Raw genomic sequence first — 24,426 nt, 5'->3', positions numbered from 1 at the left:
TACTTCCCCTTAAATGCTGCCACATTTGTACAGAAAAGCGAGCCAGTGTGGTTTTGTTCTCACTCTGCCATGAACAGCATGCCTGAGCCAATCCCACAAGTGTTCGATAGGGTTGACATCCATCTGCTCCACTCCCAAATTCTCGAGGTAGTCTCTGGTAATACCAATACCATGAACGCCTTCAGTGAGACACTGTTCAAGAGTTTGCACTGTTGGCTCAATTTGTGAGATCTGAAACATGAGTTAACACACTTGCTTTAGAACAGCCAACCAAAACTATTCTCATTCCTTTTTATTTTAATCCACAGCTGGTGTTTGTATTTATTTTATTTCCAAGAATATAGACTTCTCTTAGGGGGTGATTATTGTCACCATTTTGTCAGAATGGACATGTACATAACCGTGTGCAGCCATGGCACAAAGGATTATTCCACTTGGCCAGACGGGTTTCAGATTGGCACAGCAGGCTAGGATGCGAGTCCCGTCTATGCCCCCCTGGGCAATACTGATAATGCTATCTGCAAATTGAAGACTTAATCAGCTTCCATTTATTGTGTTAATAATATCTATCCATGTTTCACTGCCTAAAAATAGTGCAGCATCCGACTGAAGCTAATATTCATTTCCTTCAAAGATGTTCTTTGATGGGTGTGAGCCTTGACATCATAAAACGGTAAAGTGAATAAATTTCAAACCACTTTAGGAATAATACCCAGATGACTGCTCGCAGGTTCAGACGAGGACACGCAGGAATATCACAGAGCAGCTGGAGCTGGAGATGATTGTGACTCACCCCCCTCACCCTTTACTAAATCCATCCTCATTTTTTTTCTCCTCCTGCCTCGTTAATGACACTGGCAATTAGCAGTAGATACAGTATGTTTAATGGGGGATGAGCCGTGACTGTGGAGGCCACGGGGGAGGGGGTTTGAAATATTTCAAACAGCTGTAAAGTGGGTGTAGTGAATCAGAAAAAATAAGTTTGCTTCATTTCTCATTGGGGCAATCGTGGCTCAAGAGTTGGGAGTTCGCCTTGTAATTGGAAGGTTGCCGGTTCAAGCCCCGGCTTGGACAGTCTCGGTCGTTGTGTCCTTGGGCAAGACACTTCACCCGTTGCCTACTGGTGGTGGTCAGAGGGCCCGGTGGCGCCAGTGTCCGGCAGCCTCGACTCTGTCAGTGCGCCCGAGGGTGGCTGTGGCTACAATGTAGCTTACCATCACCAGTTTGTGAATGGGTGGATGACTGGATTGTGTTTTTAATCATTTTAATATGAATGACAGTTTAAGAATAAATTGGTTGTTTGCCATATTATTGAATGAGCAGAGAAGTAATTCATTAGCATTGATTCTTCAAGTCTCTGGAACTCTACTGTAAGAACGAAACACAATTTCTTTCAAAACATATGTCTGCATTTAAAGTTTTGTTAATAATGGCAACACATTGAAGAGTTCAGAGGTGATTTGTAATACGAGGATTTTTTTTCATTAAGTTTTATCTCCTCCCACCCATGATGTGTGAGACAGCTGTGGACACAGGAGCCAAAGCTGCTACATGAGAAAGTGTTTCCTTCCAAAGCGTCTTACATGCTCCAAATTTTTACACCTGTCAAATCAGCTGAAATGCATGTCCACAGAATTTGATCTCTTGCAGGGCTTTAAAATAAAATAGATTGGTTTAGATTTGTTAAATTGATTGACTTTCTTTATTATTAGTGGAGCAAAGCTTCAGTTCAGAGTTAAGCCCAACCCATCCGATACCCTTCTTTGCATCCTTCTTGGCAAGTCTCATTTTAGTGTTTTACCTTCCACACGGCTACTGCTACTTTTGCTCTGCAGCTACAGCCCACGCTGATGTAGTTTGACTGATCCACCGCAGTGCAGCTTTCTGCAGTGATCTTTTCTCGTGCCTAGTGTTGTGTTTTTGAATAAAATAAAAATACAACACTAGGATAAACACCATTGAATAAAAAAACCTGTGTAATAGTTGCATCTGAAGTATAAATGTAACATTTTGTGCCTGTTTTCTCTCTTATCAGAGTGTGTGGTGCGTCTGACGCCGTCGGGCTACCATGGCTCTGGTTCAGGCACTACCCCTGACCGTGAGTGACCACCCGAATCCAGGCCTCGACATCCAGCAGTGCCGGCCGCTATCATCCCATTCCCCCTCAGGTCCCTGCTCCGGCCCCTGTGGGCACTGCAGCTCTGACACAGCCATGGGGTCAGTGAGTAGTCTCATATCAGGCCGGACGTACCAAGAGAGACACTGCAGGGCTGCCAGCGAATTCAACACCAAGCCACGCCGCTCCACGCCAGCTACCAGCTGCTTCCGGCTCCAGGATAATACCCTCCGCAGTGGGAGCTCCCTGGAGCAGCTGCTGGTTATCAGCAACAGAACAGAGCCTCAGGCGCAGGTTCTGCCTCCACCGCTTCCCACAAAGAAGCAGCCACGGCCTGGAAACTCTGCTGGGACAGGAGGGGGTGGAACGGTTGCTGGAACAGTAGGCGGTGTCGGTGGCAGCACTAATGGGAACTTTGGGTATGCGAGCAAGGAGGTGGTGGTTGGAGACTGGAACGACAACCTGGTGCTGACTGTTGCAAGCCCCTGCAGCGACTCAGAGGACCAAAAAGACAACAGGACTCTAAATGGGAACATTGGTGGACCTCCTCCCAAACTCATCCCAGTGTCTGGACAGCTGGAGAAGGTGAGGAGAAGATGATGCTGATTTAATACTCTGATAATTAACAAGAGGATGCAAGAATAAAAATATTCTCGCCTCTGACATTTGCAATAAATACAATAATATTGACAAAAGTCTAAAACTAACACTGAAACTAATAAAAACGAAACTGAAACTAGCAAACCCAATCTTGAGACTAACAGAAACTAAACAGAATTTTTAAAAAATCAAAACCAAATAATAAATAAAAAAGTATAATAAGTGTCCAAATCAATTGGCCATGCCTTTGCGTCCACGTCAATCTTCTGAACAGCTTCATCTGCTAAAGAAATCTATTAAATGTTATTAATCGTTTACCATACCTTACTGTTTCGCATATCTCACATCCTTTGGGGCTGTAGGGTGGTGCAGAAAGTGGAAAGTGCCTTTCAGCATGACACTGAAACCCCAGTACCTCTGTCAGTGCCCCTGACCTCTAATCTGAAGATATTTATAGGTCAGTTTCTTCTTAAATTACATCTCAATATCACCCACCAGGACATCAAATATCATACTGAGGACTTTTTTTTAAATCTGTTATCTCTGCTGCCTGCGTGAACACATTTTACAGCAGATTACCTCAGCTGTCTAATTGGCTATTTATTCCTATCGATCCGGAGGGAAGCTTAATAACTGGCCTGACAGGCTCAGATGGATCATTTGACAGCTGCTCACCTTGCAGACACATCATGATGAGTGTCAGAGCTCGCTTGCATCCAGTGACGTCTTTAGTGAACTCTGAGAAAGATCATTAAGAAAATGCTTACAGAGGAGAGGATGCTTTCACGCTCTGTCTTTGTCACGACTCTCCCTTCGCTCTCGTCTGTGCCCTTTGTTTCTGTGCCCTTTAATCAGATTTTTCCCTCTCCTCCACTCTTCTCCATCTTATGTCTGTCTATCCATCTTATACGATAGGAATATCATTAAGGAAATTGCTTAATGAACCCTTTAAATATCAATTAAACCAAACCAAACTAATCAGAGCCTTGTGGGGTGGCCTGCCAACACATCGCTCAGCCTTTACTAATTAGTTTTACTCAGTCATTACTAATTAGCACAACAGTCATTAATGCTAGTTGTTTTTTTTTTTAATAATCTACACTTTCAGAACATGGAGAAAGTGCTGATCCGTCCTACAGCGTTCAAGCCTGTCGTTCCCAAGAATCGGCACTCCGTACAGTATCTTTCGCCACGGCCAGGTGCCAGCACTCTGTCGGATGCCAGCCTCAACCTTCTGCTGCCCCATGGAGGATCCAGCAGTGCCAGCGGTACAAGCGGGAATGGTGGAAGCAGCAGTTCCAACTCTGAAGGGAAGTGCAACTCCTACACCGGTGGTCGCAATGCTCGGAGCAGTCAGTCCTGCTCCATGTCAGATTCAGGGAGGAACTCTCTCTCCAGCCTCCCTACTCACAGCAGCACAGGTTACAGTTTGGCTCCCAGTGAGGGCTCCAGTGCTGGTTCTGGGTCAGGAGGCCAGCTGGAGCCTGTGTCGGGCATCAGCCGAAATACGTCTGGTGGAGGCGGGAGCCACGGTCACAGTAACTCAGACAGTGGACGTTCCTCGTCCAGCAAGAGCACAGGCTCGGGGTCACTTAGTGGGCGCGGGCAGCCCCTGTCAGACAGTGGGTCCTGTGGCCACTCTCCACCCCCCGTGGAGGGTTACGAGGCCGTGGTGAGGGAGCTCGAGGAGAAGCTGAGGGAACGGGACCTGGAGCTCCAGCAGCTCAGAGAAAATCTGGACGAGAATGAAGCTGCCATCTGCCAGGTGAGACACGGTCACCTCAAGACACCGATCATAAACTTGATACGCTGAGGAGCTGATGTTTGACCTCTCAGCTGCGTCTTTTACCGTGACAGGTGTATGAAGAGAAGCAGCGCCGCTGTGAAAGAGAGATGGAGGAGCTGAGACAGAGCTGTGCCACGAAGATGAAGCAGGCCTCTCAGAAGGCACAGAGAGCACAGCAGGTGCTTCAATTACAGGTATGCCAAGTATTTAAAAATATTAAATGAAGAAATGTAAGCGTTAAATTAGAAAGCTCAATTAATCCGTTACACATAAAATTGCAGTGAACCCAAACTCTGCTACAAATGTGTTTGTTTTTGTTCCAGTTATTTTTAATGTTGTCTTATGCTTTAGTAGTTTTCTCTCTCCACACTTGCATGTCTTATTTTAGATTAGCACATCTGTGTTTTTGTACGAAAGCATGATCATGTGCATCTTTGTGTGTTGTCAGGTATTTCAGCTACAGCAGGAGAAAAAGAAGCTACAGGAGGACTTCTCCTCTCTGCTGCAGGACAGAGAGACACTGGAAAGGAGGTGCGCCACAATCCAGAGGGAGCAGACCCAACTAGGGCCACGTCTGGAGGAGACAAAATGGGAGGTAGGTGAAAGTGAGATACCAGACACTCAGTCATGAATCTGTCAGAAGCAGCGCGGTGATTAAATGTCTCAGCTGTGAATTTGTGTGATCCTATTTTTGTTTGTCAGTTGCTCTCTTCATTTTCTCTTACTTTTTAGCAACTAATAAAAACATAAAATCCTGAATCGAACTTATAAGCTTGGAAGAAATTGAGGTTTGCCTCTCTCTCACTTTCTTTCTGTTGTTCACCAGGTATGTCAAAAGTCAGGAGAGATCTCTCTCCTGAAGCAGCAGCTTAAGGAGATCCAGTCGGAGCTCAGCCAGAAGGCAGGAGACATTGTGGTCTTGAAGGCCCAGCTTAGAGAAGCTCGCTCTGAGCTGCAAGCCAGCCAAGTTCGATCCCAGGAGGCCCAGACTGCTCTGCGGACAAGGTCACTGGAGCTGGAGGTCTGCGAAAATGAACTCCAGAGGCGCAAGAGTGAAGCTGAGCTGCTCCGGGAGAAAGTGAGCCGTTTGGAAGAGGAGACAGCGCGGCTACGTGACGCTCTGACCGGTCACAGCGGACCTGCTCTGCCTGGAAATGCAGCCATGAAGGGGCAATGCATGAGTCTGACGCTGCAACAGGGTAGAGCTGTGGCAGGAAGGGGAGGTCCCAGTCCCTCTGTGTACCGCAACGGAGAGGAGACTCATCTGGTCTGGGGTGGAGAGAGCGATGAAGCCAAGGCTCAGAGGCAGAATGCAGAAACAGTGTTGGGACTCAGGCAACAGGTATGTGTTTTTCGGTAACTTTTACAAGCATATGTGATGAAAGTGAATTGATGCATCTAGCAGGTTTTTGTGTCAGCTCAGTTTTGTGGCCTTTTGATAGGAATACTTTGCATTCTGTGCTGTCATTTATTTATTATGTAGCTTATGGGCCCATGTAGAGACGAGCATTACAAGTTTTTTGCTTTAAATTTCTGTAAGAAAAGGAACTAAACATGATACACCAAAACAGGTTGATAGGCTGAAGGCTGAGCTCATGTATGAGAGGAGGACTGGTGAGGAGCAGCTGTCACGTTTCGACGAAGAGAGGCGGGTGTGGCAGGAGGAAAAGGAGAAGGTAAACATTTCGTGGCGACTGACTTTAAATCTTTTTCCGTCAGCGTGACACGTGTCAAACTAGATTTTAAAGTTTATGCTAATCCTCCTTACCTATGTACTTAACTCAAATGCTGTTTTCCCATCAACTCAGGTAATCCACTACCAGAAACAGCTGCAGCAGAACTACATCCAAATGTACCGTCGCAACCGTGATCTGGAGAGAGTAATGAGGGAGCTGAGTCTGGAGCTGGAGAACAGGGACATGGAGGACTATGAAGTGCGCAGCGGCAGCAATGACATCCACTTTGAGGAAATCACTGCCACAGAGATATAAACACACAAGCGCTGCAAGCAATATGTCCAAATAAAAACCATGGCAACACTCTGAAGGTGTAAACCAAACAATCAACTCTGGGCCAAATACTGCACTATCTTCAATGTGGCTTTGCCCGGATCATCGAGCAAGCACTCACCACCCGTCACTGTTAAAAGGGAGCTCTCCCAAAAGGTGCATTCTCACTTCCTGCTAACGCAAATGTACTCCCAGTAAATCCTTTTAAGGTGTCTCCCACTACGCTTTTAATGGGTTTTTATTCCACTACAAAGCCAGCACAAAGACCTGTTTCCATCTGTGGGAGCGAGAGGAGGGAAAGAAGTGTTTTATTTCTCAGACCACGTTCAAATCAGGGTATTGAAAATCGATGGGAACCTTAAAGCAAAAAAACATTACTACACACAGAGAAATCTGGTTACAACTTTGTTGGTAGCACACGACGTGAAACACCCAGACACCAGCGTGCACGTACTCATGCACCACGAGAGATGACCAATCAATCACCTGGTTATTAAAGCCGACATCATCACCCGCCCGAACCGTGCTCATCGGCGACGCAAATCCCCGCTGCACCAGTCCTCCAATCCCAAATATTACTGTTAACTGCTGTTTGTATTTCATGGAGTTGATAGCATCAACAGTTCATTTTACCAAGTCTAAAAAAATACCAATATTTTGTTCTTTTGCTTGTGCATATTTGATGAGGAATGTATTGTCACTTCTGAGAAATGCAGTAACGAGAGCATCTGAGAAGCACGCTGTTATTTTGCACAACTTCCCTGCCCTCTTTTTGTTCAGGACTCAACTGTTTTCAATTCAAACAAACCAATACTGACGTGCGCCTCCTTGCTTACATGTGAACATCCTATTCAGCCGTTTCCGAAAACCTACCGGGAACGCCAAACCAAACGCTCAAAGGAAATGCTTTATTTGAACTCTGCTCAAGTTTTCAAGACCACCAACTGTTGCACACGTGTCAATTCTTTAGACAATGCGTCGATCTCACATAAACGTTTTAGTATAAGTGACATTTCCAGGATGCTGCCGATTCCTCTCTTTCTCTGTCTTTTTCTTCTCTCTGTTTGCTTCTTACTCAGCTATTTTTATAACAGTGAAAGGCACCTCTGTGGTTGGTATCAGGAAACTAAAAATAGAGCATATTTACAGTATTACAGAGATTTAAGCCAGTGTTTGAACTGTTTGCATTCTTATTCAGAGTTTCCATTTATCTCCCTTCACTCCCATTAGTTCCCTTTATGTACCTCTTGGCAAAGCAAAGCCAAATAACTGTTATGAAGTCTTCCTACCCTTCCCGTTTTTCCTGCCCACTAGATTATACTCTTCACTGACTGCTATACAGGAAGTGAGACTGGCATGTCTGCATGTCTTTGTTGTATGAGATTTCAGAAGAAACTGGTTCACGCAGCAGTCAGGTGAGAGTTTGCAGATGCAGTAGCTCCAGCACTGAATGTCCTCAAGGCAGGTCAGTTTTTGAGGGCCTAAATATAAACCGGCGAGGAGCATGTTACATATAAAAACTGTGGGTTGCGCTGCTGTTTTCTCACGGTATTATGCAGGGCTGTGCATACGACTGAGCATGGCGGTAGTGGGCTGCTGAGAGCTTTTATTTTGCAAAGAGTCTATATCGAGGATTAATAGTTAAATGAAAATCTATATAATGGAGGAGATGTTGTATATTTTTTATATATATATAGCACCCGAAGATATTTTGTTGTAGTACTGGTATAAGTGTGTGGACTAATGTATATCTTATACCAATATTTCAAATGATGGATCAATTGCAAATGGAGGCGGCGACAAAGGAAGAGTGCACCTAATACTGTAATGCATGAAAATTTAATGTTTACATTATATAATCTGTGTGGAAAACCTTCTAATGACCAAACCTTGCAGGTGATAGAGCAGCGGGGAGCTCTTATTTTAGGCTACTTTTTGGTCTGTTGTCTCTCCGTTTTGATTGATCTTTCACTTGACTGTCTGCATCGTAATCTCACGCTCATTCACACTGTCGTCTTCAGGTTTTCCCACGTCATTCGTTTAGAACTGCACAAGTCGTTTTTGAGGGATTCGTTATTAAGTTATGGCCAGAGAGAATATAGCTCATGGCTATATTTGGCTATATTGTGCATGACATAACCACATAACTGTGGCTGAGGAGGTATTGTGGAGCATTAAAGGTCTGCGCATAAATTGTGATTGCGAAGTAAAGCCATTGGAAGTAACTTTGAACGGAACAAGCTTAGTTTATCCAACCACTTTCACGTTGTTAACCAAGCCTAGACTGTTATTACTCACCACAGGTTCATATTAACAGCAAGCACAGGTGTTCGAAAGCAGACTCCCTCACTCCAAAGCACTGTGTGCATATCGGATTCCCATTTCCTCCCCCTCATCGTTGCATGACCATTTTTCTGTGTAAATATGTAAAACACTAAATAGTATAACTGAGTGACATTGTCTTTTATTTAGACAAAATATCTATTTCAAATGTAGCCACTGTGACTAGACCAAAGCAACGTAACACACTTTCTTTTGTGGTGCTTTTTTCCCATCCTTCTATGTGCTTTTTTTTTTTTTTTTTTGAACATTTGCTTACTTTGTGTCTTCATTCATTCATAGAGTATGTAGTTGTCCATGTATATTTTTATGTGTACATTTCTTGTACAAATGACTGTTTTTAATTAAAGAACAAGTTGTCACATCTTGAAGTGATTGCAGATTTAATTGCTTCTGAAAAAAATTTGCTTATTTTTAGGTTGAATGAACCAACTTTGCATTACAGTGTAAAATACACTCATCTGACACTTTATTAGGTACACTTGCAGGCACTGGGCTGGACCTCCTTTGGCCTTTAGAGCGGTATTAATTCTTCGTGGTGCTAGAGAAAATCCTCAATACTGACATGATGCATCGCAAGGCTGCTGTAGATTTGTCGGCTGCACATTCATAAAACCAATCTCCCATTGCACCACATCCCAAAGTGGTCAGCTGGATCAAATGGAGCCCATTTGAGTACGTTGAACTCACGTACAAGAAACCTGTTTGAGATTATTGGAACTTTGTGACATCAATAAGCGGCAAGTGGCCCAAAGTCCATTTATCCATTCATTCTCTTCTGCTTATCCTTATCAGGATCAAAGGGGGGCTGGAGCCCATCCCAGCTACTATAGGACGAGAGCAAGGACAAGGTGTGCCAAGAAAATATCCTTACACCAATACACCACCCCAGCAGCCTGAGTCCTTGATGCCAGACAGGTTGGGTCCTGTCATGTTGTATCCACCTGATTCTGACCCGACCACCCGAATGTCACAGCACAAATAAAGATTCATCAACTCAGGAAATGTTTTTCCGATCTTTGAATGCTTTTTATATGAGTTACTGTTGCCTTCCTATCAGCTCAAAGCAGGCTGGCCCTTCTCCTCTGACCTTTGACGTGAACAAGGCATTTTCAGAATTTCATCTCAGAAAACTGCAGATCACTGTATGTTTTCTCTTTGTCAGGCCCTAGAGATAGTTCTTCGAGAAAATTCCAATATATCAGCAGTTTCTGAAATACTCCACCAGGCATGTCGCACTTAGTTTGAACTTCAGCAGTTCGTCTTGACCAAGTTTATGTGCTTAAACACACGGATGCACCGGCATCTGATTGGATGATTAGATAGGTCAGTTAAAGAGCAGGTGAACAAGTGCATCTAACAAAGTAGCCAGTGACTAACTCAAAGGCACAGACATGCTCACTTTCATCTTAAGAATTTAATTCCATGCAGGCATATAAACAATTCAGCTTTTCTATCACTTATTAAAATCAAGCTTGAGTAACATTTTCTCAGCGTTTTTCCGACTGCCCATCTATAGAATTAAGGCACTAAGCACACTGCTTTCTCCCATCCATATTTCTTTAACCCGACTTTTATTTGTGCCACTGGCCCTGCATTTCTCATTGACATGTTTTTCCAACTCTTCCACATGTCTCCATAAGCTCCATCCAGAGCATGGTGTAATTAAGCCTCTAAAGTGGCGGATGGCTCCAGAATACAGGCACCTCTGCCAGAGAAATACAGCACAAAAAAAAATACTGAGCAGCAATTTGCAATAATCTCCCCAGACATCCTCTAAACCCAAACTATCAGTTTTGACATAATACAGGGATTTAATCTGAGTATAAATCTATAAATCTCATAATGCTGGCTGAGATAATCTCCCTCTGGCATGCCTGCAGGGCTGCTGGGCTGAGATGCTTCAAGTAAAAAGTGCAGACCACTGGCTCCACTATCAGACAGTGCTCAGAGGTCACGGCAAAGTTGCCACGTGTTGAATAGTGGCACTATTCTAACCAAAGATGATGAATTACACGATCCTATCACAAAAGCGTCTTTTAGAAAACGTGCAACATATGCATTTAGTAAAAGTTTTTCTAAAAACTAAGAATCATATAAAATTCATACAATTGCAACATTTGGTTTTCATCTCGCATTACATTATAGCAAAAGTGACCTTTATCTTGACAAATATGCAGCTGTATTAGTCTTCAAAACCAGCTGCAACCTTTATGCAAGACATACTTTATGGTGTATTTTGTCATAACTTTGCCTTTGATTGTCTCCGCTGTGACCGGAGCGCTACCTATCCCATATTTCTTCTTCTGAGGTGAATCCTGTATTTATTAAGTCCCAGAGGAGCTGCAGGTTTTGTTGTCCTTCATGCCCGAGCAGCAACTTGGCTGTGAGGCACACAGAGTTTAGTCAGCAAGTCTGTTGGGGCTGCTGGGGTCGGTAGAGACCTTAGGGACCTTGACCACAAAAACCATCGGCTCTTTGGCCTTGTTGCTGAATGCACGCCGAATTACATCCACGGCGTGCTGATGAGTCACTCCCTCCAGACTCTCTCCATCTACGGACAACAGCTCGTACCCTGCCTGCAGATTCAAACACATGCAAAAGGGTAAAAGAACATTGAAAAGCCACAGAAAAAGATTGAGTATCCTTTGTAAGCATGTTTTCCTCCATTTGTGTATCTCTTTTTTGTGTCTATTTTTTTTTTCAGAGCAACATTAAAGACAGTTTCCATAACACTGCAGAGATTGTGCCCCTCTGTGAAAAAATGTAATTTATGCCAAAGAGAGTTGGAGCTCTCCCACTTCTTTAATGCATTCACACTGAGGGCTGTCACTAGTGCACGTATAAAGTTTCCCCTTCAGCACAAGGTCTTTGGAAAAAGAATATACACTGAGACAGCCGCACAGTTAGGACTATGCTTGCTGTTTCCTGCAGGATGCGAGCAGAGAGTGGCAAATCTTTGCAGCCTTGAGGAGAGGAACTTCCTCTGATGTCATCAGCGTTTGCCAAGGATGCACCTGCCTAATGTGTTCAATCTCAGCGAAGGTTAGAAACACAGAAACACACAAGGCCGACGGCCATTGTTGTACCTTCTTTTTTTTCCCCTTTCCCTTTTCCTTTCGAGTCATTAGACACAAATAGATTATTTTCCCTTCATTCTCTACCACTCTGTTCCATCTGTTACACCTCTAACCTATTTGGCCTGTATGGATGAGGTTAGATCCGGGCTGCTGATTTTCTTTTCTTTTTTTTTCCCAGAGTCCGGTGTTCACCAACAACCCTATAGCCCTCCGTGCAAACAGTATCAAAAGATTTAGCTCCATTTAACCCAAGAGGAGATTAAAAAGTGCTTTTTCATTTTTGAAAAGTAATTTATCTGAATTAAATAGATCACAACCTAATCTGCCCCATCCTCTTTACAGCCATTTATACTGAGCATTTACGAGGTTCTCTATTTTCCAGCCAACAAATAATATGGCCTGTAATAATAACTACAGCTTGCATGGGAGGATCTGAGGCCAAATAGCTCATGTACTGGGCTGAGAGAAGTATAGCTCAGAGTGTTGGTTATCATAAATGTAACACCACTCATGCTCTAATTGTAGTTCGGGACAGTGGTTCGTGGCTGCTCAAATTTTGAGATAACTTTCTCTAAAATACTAAAAAAAAACATTTTCTTTTTGCCTTGTGTTTAGAGAATCACTGCATTAGGATTGCATGTAAACATGCCTGCTTCTGCTAAGCAGCACTAATCAGCAGGTCCAGCTGTTGGGAATGTCATTTTGCAGGTATTAACTCAGCTGTCACGCTGACGTGACTCGCTTACGTCCACGTTCCTACCGGTGAAGGCAGATGGCAGCGTCTAATGAACAGGACAGCACGTGTCTCATGACTAATACACACACAATACAATATTCTTCACTGGTGTGATTATCATGTGGGTCTAAGGAAACAGGATGCGTGTTAACACTGAGCCCGCCTGATCTCACTTCCCTCTGCAGAATACAGGGAGATAACACTGAGCCGTGGAGCTGATATGAGCAAGCTGACATGCCTGGTTGTTAGGTGTGAGGAGGAGACCACAGATAGCACAGGAGTGCTAGTGAGTAGCCATATATCTGTGTCTAAGCCTCATAGCCAACAACCTGTCTGTTTTTAGTCATGCTGGTGAGATGGCTAAGAAAAGATCATAGTGTCATTAGGATGCAATGTTGCTTAAATCCCTTACTTTGAACCAGACTGAAACGTTGCTTTAAATATTTGATGAATTACATTTGGTATTCTTTTGTTGAGTCCTAGAGCGAAAACCTTTAATGATTCCTTGTTTTTTTTTCTATCAATGCTTGGTTTTGAGTAAATTTTATGCAGAGCATTATGTTCCTCATTAGGATAACTGGTGATCCTCAAACATTTACTACCTCAGTCATCTGTAATGTGTCGAAAACCTTACTTGAGTACTAAAATCAAAACTATTATGTAACGTGTAACCCTGTGGCTAGATGCTATGTCCTGCTGGAAAAGGAAGTCTGCATAAAGTTTTTCAGCTGGTGGAACCGTGAAGAGCTCTAAAATGATTTGGTAGATGGCGGTGTTGACTTTGGACTTTGATAAAAACACAAGGGACCAACCACTGCCAACATCAGCAGATGACACCTGGTGGCACCTCAGATCATCACAACCTGCAGAAACTTTACACTGGACTTGGATTCTGTATCCCTCCACTCTTCCTCCAGACTTGAAAGAGGACTTTGGACCACTGAGCAACAGTCCAGTTCTTTCCTACTTAGCTGAGCTAAGGCACTTCTGTTGTCTGTGGTTCAGAAGTAGTTTGATATTAGGACTACTACAGCTCTAGCTCCTCTCCTGAAGAAAGATGTGAAAGATGGAAACAGCCTCAGTCAACGCCTTGTGAAGCTCTCCAAAGTTCTCGAAACAACTTTTCTTGACAATCCTCTCAAAGCTGCAGTCACCCCTGCCGCTTGTGCTCCTTTATCTACCAATCAACTTTTCATCAATATGCTTTGATACAGCTGTCTGTGAACCACCAGCCTTTTCAGCAATGACCTGCGGCTTACCCTCTTTGTGGAGGCTGTCTATGAGTTTCATGTGGACTGTCAGGTCAGCAGACTCCCCATAATTGTGGTTGTATGTACTAAACTAGCCTGAGAGATACACAGTATTTATACTCTTTGAAATTCAAAAAATCAACATTTTATTATTTTGAGATATTTTTTCTATTTTTTTTTTCTGTAAGCCATAACTGTCAAAAGTAAAACACAGTTTAATTGCACAGTAAATCTAGGATATCCTAAATGTTCATTTTTATTAAACTGATAGAAAATATTGAATTTTTTCCACAATATTCAAATGTTTTGAGATGCACCTACAGAGATGTGGAGTTTGTATGAATGTGAATGTAGGTATCTGTACACAGAGGGCCAGGGAAAGTTAGTTAGATATGGGATTGCCCACATGTTTGTCACTGATCAGAAATAACACTCAGATAGCAGTTGTCAACTGATAACTTGCAGCTAGGAAACATACGAATTTGTCTGCAAACACGAGTACATAATGTCAGCCTCCTACTGCTGGAATAAGTATGTTTCAACTTTGCACACAAACATTTCTTCCCAAGCATCTCTAATTCCACTGAGCTTTAAGAATAAGTCTGTGATTAACTTTAGTGAATGAGCGCATGTGTAGCATATGTGTTTCAGTGAACCAGGCCAAGAAGACTGTTAAGTTACTTTGCAGGCAATATATTACCAATACATTAGCAGACCAGCATCCATGTACCTCATCAATAATGAAAGTGATGGGCCACTTGAGATGGCTCTCATCTACTCTCCACTCCTCATTGCACACGTCTCTGTCATAGACACAATTACTTCATAGCAACAACTCATAACCTCAGGACTGAGGGCTGGCACATACCTCTCACAATCTGCTACAGACAAACACATTAGTTATAAAATCTGGTTGTTATGAAAGTTAATTCTGAATATTTAAGGTGGATTTAATTATTGTTATGTTATCTATCTATCTATCTATCTATCTATCTATCTATCTATCTATCTATCTATCTATCTATAGATATATATTCATGCTAGACGCTGACCTTCAAAGCCTGATTTGTAGATGCAGCTCCACCTGGAAAGATTTTCTCAATCTTTATCATGGGCTGGATTCTAGACTCTACACCTCCAGAGATACTAATACCTGTAAACACACAGAAAAAGAACAATAATAAACTGAGGGCATGCTTGGCAGTACCACATGTTTTGTAACTAGTCTTACACTGTATCGATTGGTCGTTTGGTCTTTTTTTGTGTGAACTCTTATAAATGCATTTTAGTTTAGCAGTTAGTGATGCCCTGACCTCTACTGGTCATGTAAGAGACAGCTTAGGATGAGTCACTAAGCAGTTTGTATTGTGCTTACAAGCGCATATATGGTCACAGATTAAAAACGATTTTAGAAGCTGGCATTAAAGCAAACCCTGAAATTTCAGTTTAAAGTTAAATGAAAGTCTCAACAAGTGCTGTTTTTTTATTTACCCAGTGAGTGCTTGGCCTTGGAAATGGTCAAAGTGGCGATTTCACACTCCTTGGGAGGTAGAGTTTGTCTTCCTTTCACTTTTTGACCATTTTGTGAGTGTCCATTCACTTGCTGAGTACTCCCGGCCTTGGACGGGCTCTTCTCCCTCTGGGGATCAAATACCTCAGCCAGAGGGGTTCTGCCTCTCTGCTGTGAGGGAACGTGTACACTGACCTCCGTGTAGCCCTCTTGCCGGCTCTGTCTGCCATATATACTGTCAGGACTGCCCTCTCTCCTCACTCTCCCATGGCCATTCCTCACAGGTGACCGCCCTCGTTCATCGTCCCCTCGGTCAGACACGGACAACAAGGAGACCTCATCGTACCACGACGCCCCATTCTCTCTTCTGATTGGGGATCGATGGGGTTGGTGGCCACGTTTAGTGCTGTGTGGGGATTCTTTGAGGAGGAAGCTGTGAGTGGGCAAGGGGCTTGGGGAACGGGAGCGCACAGAGGATACATAGTTGTCCACAGGTACATCCAGCAGAGGGGTGAAGGCACGGGATGGCGAGAGATGGCCAGACCGTTGACCTGACACACGCAGTCTCTCCAACTCCTCGATCAACCGGCGCTCATGCAATCTGTCGTGGACCGGCTGCAGACAAAATCCACCCTTGTAGTCTGTACAAACATATAAACAGTGAGTGACTGAGTCAGTGCATATTATAAAGCTTATGATGGAGCAGAATCAGTGCTGTGAGTTTCATCCGTGCTTTCTACTTCCACGTTAAAACTTGGCTATGCTGGCAGAAGACAGAACAACGACAGCTCAGAGACGTTTTGACAGATATCTGCTGTTTTCATAATACTGACCCTTTGACCCGGGCCTATGACCTCAGAGGCGGCTGCAATCAGTCTGAAGATGGGACTGATTGTGTCTCGCTTGCTTTTAAATGAAGTAAATGCTCAAAGCATCTTTGCATTGTTGAAGTGTCACACAGCACGTCTCTGTCTTTTCTGTATGCCACCGAGATGTAAAACAACCCTCTTCAGCACGAGCACGGGAAACCTGATCTGTTCGGTGTGTGTGTGTGTAGTTGTGTGTGTGTCCTCTTTATATGAGGGTGGGGAATGTGTGCCAGGGACAGGATATGGTCTGCGTGTGAAGGTGTTTGGCTTTGACTCTATGAATATAAGATGAGGCAGGAATAAAGTGGCAGAAAACTAGAGACAGACAGAGAGAGATTTGAGCCTCTGTATAAGTTATATTCCTACAGGAGCCATCAAGCAGATAGAGAGAAAGGTTGAAGAAAGGACCGAGGTCTAGATAAGGAGAGTGCGAGAGCAAGAGATACAGCCCATGTACCTGGGATTGGGGTGATGAGGTGACGACGAGGAGTTCCACTACGAGGAGAACGCAGAGCCGGGGAACGCGCTAAAAATAAAGATTTCATTTTTTTTAATCTCACTTGAAAAATTCTTTCCTGTTTTTTTATTCTGTCACAGCTTAAAATTTAATCTTGTAAAACTGGATAAATAAACAACAACAACAACAAAATATCAGGGCAGTGATGTCAGGTGCATCCTATGCTTACATGAGCGACTCTTGAGAATATCGTACGCTTCCAGCTCAAAAGGCATGACCATGCTGTCAAAGCGACCCAACTCAGTCGTTGGTATCAGCATTCTGCAGTGGATATAAAGCGGACATGTAGTTCATACAGCATGTAAACACATAAAGCAGTATTATGCCTTGTGTATCTCACCTTATTTCCCTGAGAAGCAGCAGTTTCTCTGGCCTGTCCAAGATTGCCAGAAGGGGACGCACCAAGTCCTCGATCACAGAGTCGGACAGAAACTGTAGGAAGGATTTGATTGGTGCACAAATTAAAGTAGGCAAACAAAAAGAACCAGCTGGACATGTACACTGAGGATCTGACTGAGCTCAAAAAATATTTATACCCAGAATACTGACTTTAAGTAAATTTGATTACATGTAAAACAAGCTTGTAATTTTGTTACATAAGTGCACTAAAAAACATTAATTTAATGGAAATTAAGGAACAGAAATGTACTTGATTAGTGTCCATTCAGTTTACATAAAGCATATTTTGCTTAATCGACAATTATTTGAATCAATAAACATTTGATTTTAAATATTTCAGTATGATTTTGCTCAAAATTATTGCTTCATCTTTATGAGAGCGAAGAATCATTTTTTTGAGTGTGTGATTATAAAATTAGTTTTATAATGTCATCTCTGCGAGAAGTTTTTACACCTCTGGATACACCTCAGCTTGTCCAAGAAAAGTTTGCTTCACACACGAGGCTCCAGTATCTCAAGATACACATTTACAGCACGAGACAAATTTGTGACAAAACATATTATAGATTAGAGATAATGGGAAGTATAGTTTTTAGAGCTCTGCACTTGCTGTGACTAAAAGCTCAGCGTGCAGAAGAACTTTACGTGATGAACTGAGCACATGTTTATACCTCTGCAGCAAGTCCTAACTTTTTTGTCTTCGACCTCCCTTTTGTTTTGTCCCGTCTCTCTAAGCTCTCTTTTCAATACCCTCTGAGGTCAGACAACGGGCTAGCCAAGGAGCTGAATATTTTAGAATTAAGGTGGACTGAGAATGAATCAAATGACAGCTTATGTTCGATCCCGATCATAAAGACAGGCCAAATCCATCTTTTGTCACAGCTGTTACACGACACATCTGTGACTAAAGAACAGTCGATGACTCACTGCACTCTCACAGCAGCGTGCCTCTGAGGTGTGAGAGATGGTAATTTCAGTTTAGAAACTCACTCGCTGACAGTGTCTCATCACAGCGGCCACCTCATCCTGACTGAGCAGTTTCTTTGCCATGTCCTCCACGTGCTGCAGGACCTCGAGTCGGGGCAGTGGGCTGCCAGCTCGGGATTCCCTCGGGGAGGTCAAGAGGTGGAATGGGCGCCCCCGTTCCTTATCTAAAGAATTATGGAGTTAATGTTACACATGAATGTTACACTCTTACAGAACTTTACAACATTAGAGATGAATAAAACCCTAAACATAATGGAACACCTCTATAAATCAGGGAAAGCAATGCAAAAAGTTACAAAATCTTACTTATTACTGCAAACTTGTCATCTCACGAGGCTGTTTTAACATTTGAATTCTGTATTATAGCTCTGTCATGGTAGAGCACTGGCTTTTTGTCTTCAGGTCATTTTCTATCTCTCTCTTTGTTGTAGGATTGGTTGGGCAGGTCGGAGCGTGGGTTCCTGCTGTTCAGAAAACACACTTGTAGTTCACTAACCTTATCAGGAGCTGGTATTAAAAGGGAAGCTCCATACTGAGTCTCCATCACAGCACACCACACCACTGTGTGCCATCTCAGATTGGTAAACAGGCCTGATTCTTGGTTACTCCATCTATTCTTGTTCTCTCCTCTGTCTTCATGATTTTGCTGCCCTGCTGAAGAAAAGACCCACCCGAGCTTTCTCACCTGCCACCTTCAAACCAGCACTACCACCTTCAAACCAAAATGATTTATTTTAAAGAGGCTTTCCATCTCACCTCACTTGCGTTCTCAACCTCCTTTGACCCTGAGAACAACCCAGTGCTCCTCTGTCCAAGCTCACTAGTCTTAGCTTCAAGTAAGAAACTCACACACTCCTAAAGACTTGATCTATAACTGGACTGTTGGGAAACCTCCCCTCACATTCTGCTGGATATAATGTCCTCACAGAGAACACTATTCCCTGATTATGATTAAAAGTGTGGCCTTAAAATGAGACACTGTGTATTATAATTAGTCAATTTAACGACCTCTGAGTCATGTTCCACAATTTGTTCAAAACCTGAAGCAACATTTCACTTTGCAGGCTGCACTATGTGAAAGAAAACCCACACCCTGTGACCGCTCTCTCACCTTTGTTTGCACGGTGAGACGGCGACTTGGAGCGACTCCTCTCTTTTCGGTCTTTCTTAAATAAGAGGTTGACAAAGGTTTTGGAGCGTTTCAGACTAGTTTTACCCTCTTCTGAGCTTTTCTCCCTGTGTTGCCTTTTCTTCTTCTGTCTCTCCTCTAAAGGTGGGGGGAAAAACAGACAAATATCTCTTTTTAAATTAACACACATACTGTACTTTGTGCACTAAACAAACTATAGACTACATGTCATCTTTTTTGCAGTTATGTCTTGTACACAGGAAAATTCACTGAGCCACAGCAGGAGTAGGACATTCTGCATATCTGTGTTGGGTGTTGAAAACATAATTCATTAGGCCTTGTTGTGCTCAATGCTTAACTGTAAGCTGGTAACAGTGGCTGACACGCACTCTCCTTTATAAGCACAGACTTTTCATTTATCTTCCAGTCAACTTCTCTTTTCACTGCAGTAAATCTGACACTGTGGGAAGCAACAGTGTATCACTGATGAATTGCAGCCTCACCAACCTGAACACACCCCCATCTATTAGAAGCACTACAGAGAAGTGCTCCCGCTTACAATAACAAATGTCCAATCAGACCTAAGCTTTGCCCGAGCCCCCGCCAGGTTCTGAAGCTACGAGTGAGCTGGAGAAATTGAAAAGGAAAGGCTAATAACTCAACAGCCCCACCAAGGCTTGGATAGATATTTCTCCATATGCTTGCTCTTATTCATTTCTCACAGAGGTACAACAAGTGAGAGTAAAGGGCAGTGATTCATCATGAGTCTGTGGCAACCTTGTGCTCATAGACAAATTCTGTATGGAGCTTAAATTAGCCGTGGAGAGTCTGAATGTTCTTGTTTACTTTCTGGAGTGATGGAGGGTTAAGGCGTTGTTTAACTGATGCGTGTCCTATAGGAAGAGCCCAGAAGCAGTGAACTGTCACAAACATCAGCTCAATATCTGATAACAGTGCCGCAATTCTGGAAAGACTGATTTCTTAGTTGGGGTGGATAATATCAACACTGCAGAAGTGGCAATATTGTTTGGTAAAACTTTCAAGACAAGAGTGTCTTTTAAATCATTAAGACTACACATCTTTTAATGTGATGAACCAGCCACAGTGCATGACATTATTAGTATTTGTTTTTTGACCAATAAGCATTCATTATAAATTATTGCATAATTACATGAGCACATGTGTTTTGTACCAATCCTGATCATCTGGCTCATTTTTTATGCTGCTGTACATTTTTGTAACTGCATTCTGCATGCTTTCATGGTGTCCTGCTGACAAAATATGTCCAGGGTTAGATGAAAAGAACTTAAACACTCACTTTATTAGGTACACCTGCTCAACAGCTCATTAACACAAATATCTATTTAGCCCATCACATGACAGAAACTGCATGCATGCATTTAAGCATAGAGACGTGGTCAGACAACCCACTGAAGTTCAAAGTGAGGTGTTTTTTAAAGCAGAAAGGTGATATAAGTGATAATTTTCACAACCATTTCTAGATTTTACAGAGAATGGTCCTAAAATTCCGTGTTGATGACAGCTGATAGGAAGGCAACAGTAAAGCAAATAACCACCTGTTATAACCAAGGGATGCAAAAGAGCATCTCTAAATGCACTGTAAATCAAGCCTTGAAGCAAATGGGCTACAACAAAAGACCTCACCACTGCAGCCAGCTAAGAATAGGAACCTGAGGCTAGAATTTGTCCAGCCTCACCAAAATCAGACAATGGAGGATTGGAAAAACATTGTTGTCTGATGAATTTTTAGCTTTTGCTGCGACCTTCAGATGGTAGGGTCAGAATCTGGCATAAACTGTCATGATCCTGGGTCATGTTGACCCAGCATTCTTAGTTTTCGTGTGTTTTGTATTTTGTTCTTTATTTATGCCATGGTTCCTAGGTTGTTCTGTTAAGATGTTGCTTATTTGATTTCCCATCGTGACTTTACCCCCTGTGTGCCCCCTCTGTGAATCTGTGAGCCCTCGTTTCCCATCCTTGTGTTTTATTCCATGTTTTCTCCAGCCCGTTATGTCTGTGCTCTCCCTGTGCTCTCTCCTCCTGTCTGCACCTCTGTGTACTTCCTGTTTTACTTTGACAATCTCTCGTCAGTATACGTCATGTTGTGTTTGCTCCTGCCCTGTCTCATTATGATTATCTGTGTCAGCTGTGTTCCCCGTGTGCACCCACTTCCCTCGTTAACCCTCTGTGTATTTATGTCCACGTCTCGCTCAGTTCAGTGTTGTGTTGTCAATGTCCCTTCCCTGAACCTGTGTGCCTTTCTCTGTGTTCCCTCGGTCCTCAGTTTAGTTTTCCCAGTTTAGTTCTGTTTCTTTGTGAAGCCTGCAATAAAGCAGAGGTTTGCGTTTGGGTCCTCATCTGCCTTCACACAGCTAGTTCATGACATAAACAACATGAAAGCATGGGTCCCTCCTGGCTTGTATCAATGGTCAGGCTGGTGGAGCTGTAGTGTTATAAGTGAGATATTTTCTTGGCACTCTTTGCATGCCTTAGTATCGACTGGGCATGGTTTAAATGCCACAACTTACCCGAGTATTGTTACTGACATCTACACTCCTCTATAACCACCATGTAGCCATCTCCAGATGGCTGGATAATCAACTATGTCAGAAACTTTTATTGATCTTTGAGTATATCTAGTATATATCTATGAATAATGTGTCCAGCACCTTCAAACTATGCCATGATGAATTAAAGCAGTTCTGAAGGCATCAAGAGGGCCCAACCCGATACTAGCAAGATGTACCTAATACAGTCCATAATTAAAACCAGTGACGTAAAACATCACTTGTCAGCTTAAATTTTAAAAATTTAAAATTTAAAAATCGTCACATGAATAAACTGTGCATGTTGTACGCTCACTACCAAAATACTGAAATACTGAGAGCTTTATTTTTTATGCCACCATCTTGGTTTAACCACTGCTGCTAAAGTTAATAAATTAAAAAGTATTGTGTTTGTTTTGTTTTCTCAGAAAGCACGGCCTTAATTGTAAACACCTAGACTGTGACTAAAATATGTCCTAAATAGGCTGGAAAAAACTTGTCAGCTATTAATAAAGTACATAGAGAACTACCTTGCATCCACAGTTCCCCACATTTAACAACCCCAAAGAGCCTGCAGACCTCACCTGACTCTGTGATGTGACTCTGGGAACGACTGATTGGCTTCCTCGGTCTGCTGAGGGCCATCAGAGCTGCTGTCTTTGGTGAGTGTTTCTCAACTTCCTGCTTCCCTGATGACAGCGTTTTCACCCGTCCCTGTCCACCTTCTCCAGCTCCTCCCATCTCCCTTGGCCCTTCTCCTTTCCCACGTATGACCGTGTCCTTCAACACTAATGTGGCACCAACAGTCCGGCTTGTTTCTGTGGTGGACAGCCTTTCGGGGTGTGACCCGTTAGGCAACAGGTGGTCCTGGTAGTTTGGAGGTTGGGGTTCAGTCTGTATGGCAGAGTCAGCAGTTCGATCAGTACTGCTCGGACGTCGGGAGTGATCCTCAGTGCAGATGCCAATGTCTACCATCTCTGAGCCAAAGACAGGAGGGAAGAGGACCTGGGAGAGACCACTGAGGGAACTGAGAGGGGTGGTGGAGGACAATGACGAGGCAGAAGAGTTGGAGTCTGAACCCTGTGATGATGGTGGAGGGCCTCCATTGGCTACTATAGAATACAATCCAAAGAATATAAGGGATTAGTGTGTGTAACAGCTGCTATATGTTACAGCAACATAAATATACATGCTAGACTGGATAAAGTTTTCCCATAAAAGCTTAATTTGCTTCCTTCTTATTTCTGCTTTCTTTGAATGAAAACCTGTCTGTTCTCATATCCCCATAATCCTGTGAGCTTTTGATAGACAGAAAATAAAGCAGGGCTTCTTTTTTTTCTTTTTTCCTAATGAAACTCCAAAGTGACTCTGCATCTTGGCATCTCGACAGATGTCAAGTCATGCTCCATTCCAGATGACTGAGCTGCCTTTGAGTACACTGAATTAATCCCTAGCTGTGTTGAGATGGGCTCGTATCAAAGCAAAAAACAAGGACCTGGAGTCCTATTAAGAAACTGAATGACAGCTTTCTTGTTCAAGAAGGCTACACAAGGCCACTATCCCACTTATTTTTAAATGTTTCCAAGGAGACTCCACCATGTAGCTTAGATAAAATCTTCATTGATTTTGTTTAGTCAAGGCACGCCACCGTTCATTATCTCTTGTAAAACCTGTGTTAAACATTGTCCAGGGACTGTAAAAACAGTCAACATACACTTTTCCAGCCAGCCGTATTCTGCCACCATCTCCTTGTACGCGGGGTATCTGCCAGCTTCCTGTTGAAGATCAAAAAAACAAAATATTCATCGAGAACAGCAAACAGTCAGCATGATTACTATGAAGTAGACTCTCTAGACTTTATTGACTGTTAGTGAGGTTTTTCAACATTTATAAATGAGCCAGCATTTGTTCATTTGGATTTTTTCCTGTAGTTTTTTGTTACTTGTGAGCCACATTCACAATCTGCAGCTGCTGAACTGTTTAAAAAGAGTTTACAATAACATGTTGATAATAGCAGTGTTTACATGAGGATCGTCAGCAAGTTCAGTTCCATTTAGTTTTATTTAGACAGCACCAAGTCATGACAACAGTTATATTGCTTTTATTTATTATGTTTGTATTTAAAGCTTGGTACATATTACACTGTATGTAGCTGGAGAGAAACAGCAATTTTTGTTGTTTTGTATGAAAATACACAAAGAACTGGCAATGGGGTGAATATGGATCTGAATCTGAATTTGATCTTAAAAGAAGGAATAGTGTCTTTTGAATCCAATTAAAGGACCTGAATCCTCCAAAAAATCTTCAGAGAGGAAAAACAGTCAGCACATGAATGTAAGGTGTACAGATGTGGAGACACGGCCTTTAAGGGAAGGATGGGGCTATCTACCGTATCCATACACTGAGGGTGAGATGGGAATTAGGAAAAGGGGGGAAGTAAAACATGGGTGAAAGTCATCAGAAAATCGCAAAGAAAGGAGCAAAATTCAAAGCAAAACACAAGTGACAACAAAATGAGTAAAATTGGATTA

General features: G+C 42.9%; 2 protein-coding genes across 3 annotated transcripts in view; one reads left to right on the top strand and one right to left on the bottom strand.

Moving 5' to 3' along the window:
• Positions 1 to 9,093, top strand: part of lzts2a (leucine zipper, putative tumor suppressor 2a) — a 43,898-nt gene extending 34,805 nt beyond the window's left edge. Inside the window, exons 3-9 of the mRNA XM_085183086.1 lie at positions 2,036 to 2,701; positions 3,825 to 4,481; positions 4,574 to 4,696; positions 4,951 to 5,097; positions 5,329 to 5,844; positions 6,074 to 6,178; positions 6,311 to 9,093. Coding sequence (XP_085039212.1) covers positions 2,069 to 2,701; positions 3,825 to 4,481; positions 4,574 to 4,696; positions 4,951 to 5,097; positions 5,329 to 5,844; positions 6,074 to 6,178; positions 6,311 to 6,493 — 2,364 coding nt within the window. The 5' untranslated portion in view covers positions 2,036 to 2,068 and the 3' untranslated portion in view covers positions 6,494 to 9,093. The remainder of the gene's footprint in view (positions 1 to 2,035; positions 2,702 to 3,824; positions 4,482 to 4,573; positions 4,697 to 4,950; positions 5,098 to 5,328; positions 5,845 to 6,073; positions 6,179 to 6,310) is intronic.
• The window catches only part of pdzd7a (PDZ domain containing 7a), a 29,252-nt gene continuing 6,505 nt past the window's right edge, over positions 1,680 to 24,426 (bottom strand). For both annotated transcript variants that reach the window (XM_085183085.1, XM_085183084.1), the window contains exons 7-16: positions 23,610 to 23,670; positions 22,480 to 23,007; positions 19,311 to 19,466; positions 18,203 to 18,363; positions 17,154 to 17,245; positions 16,983 to 17,074; positions 16,754 to 16,822; positions 15,409 to 16,068; positions 14,970 to 15,070; positions 1,680 to 11,430 (exon numbers count right to left, since the gene is read on the bottom strand). In XM_085183085.1, the coding sequence (XP_085039211.1) occupies positions 11,254 to 11,430; positions 14,970 to 15,070; positions 15,409 to 16,068; positions 16,754 to 16,822; positions 16,983 to 17,074; positions 17,154 to 17,245; positions 18,203 to 18,363; positions 19,311 to 19,466; positions 22,480 to 23,007; positions 23,610 to 23,670 (2,097 nt within the window). In that variant the 3' untranslated portion in view covers positions 1,680 to 11,253. The remainder of the gene's footprint in view (positions 11,431 to 14,969; positions 15,071 to 15,408; positions 16,069 to 16,753; positions 16,823 to 16,982; positions 17,075 to 17,153; positions 17,246 to 18,202; positions 18,364 to 19,310; positions 19,467 to 22,479; positions 23,008 to 23,609; positions 23,671 to 24,426) is intronic.

This window comes from Neolamprologus multifasciatus, chromosome 13, assembly GCF_963576455.1.
Source record: "Neolamprologus multifasciatus chromosome 13, fNeoMul1.2, whole genome shotgun sequence".
Lineage (NCBI taxonomy): Eukaryota > Metazoa > Chordata > Actinopteri > Cichliformes > Cichlidae > Neolamprologus > Neolamprologus multifasciatus.
This window is presented reverse-complemented; position numbering and strand designations above follow the sequence as displayed.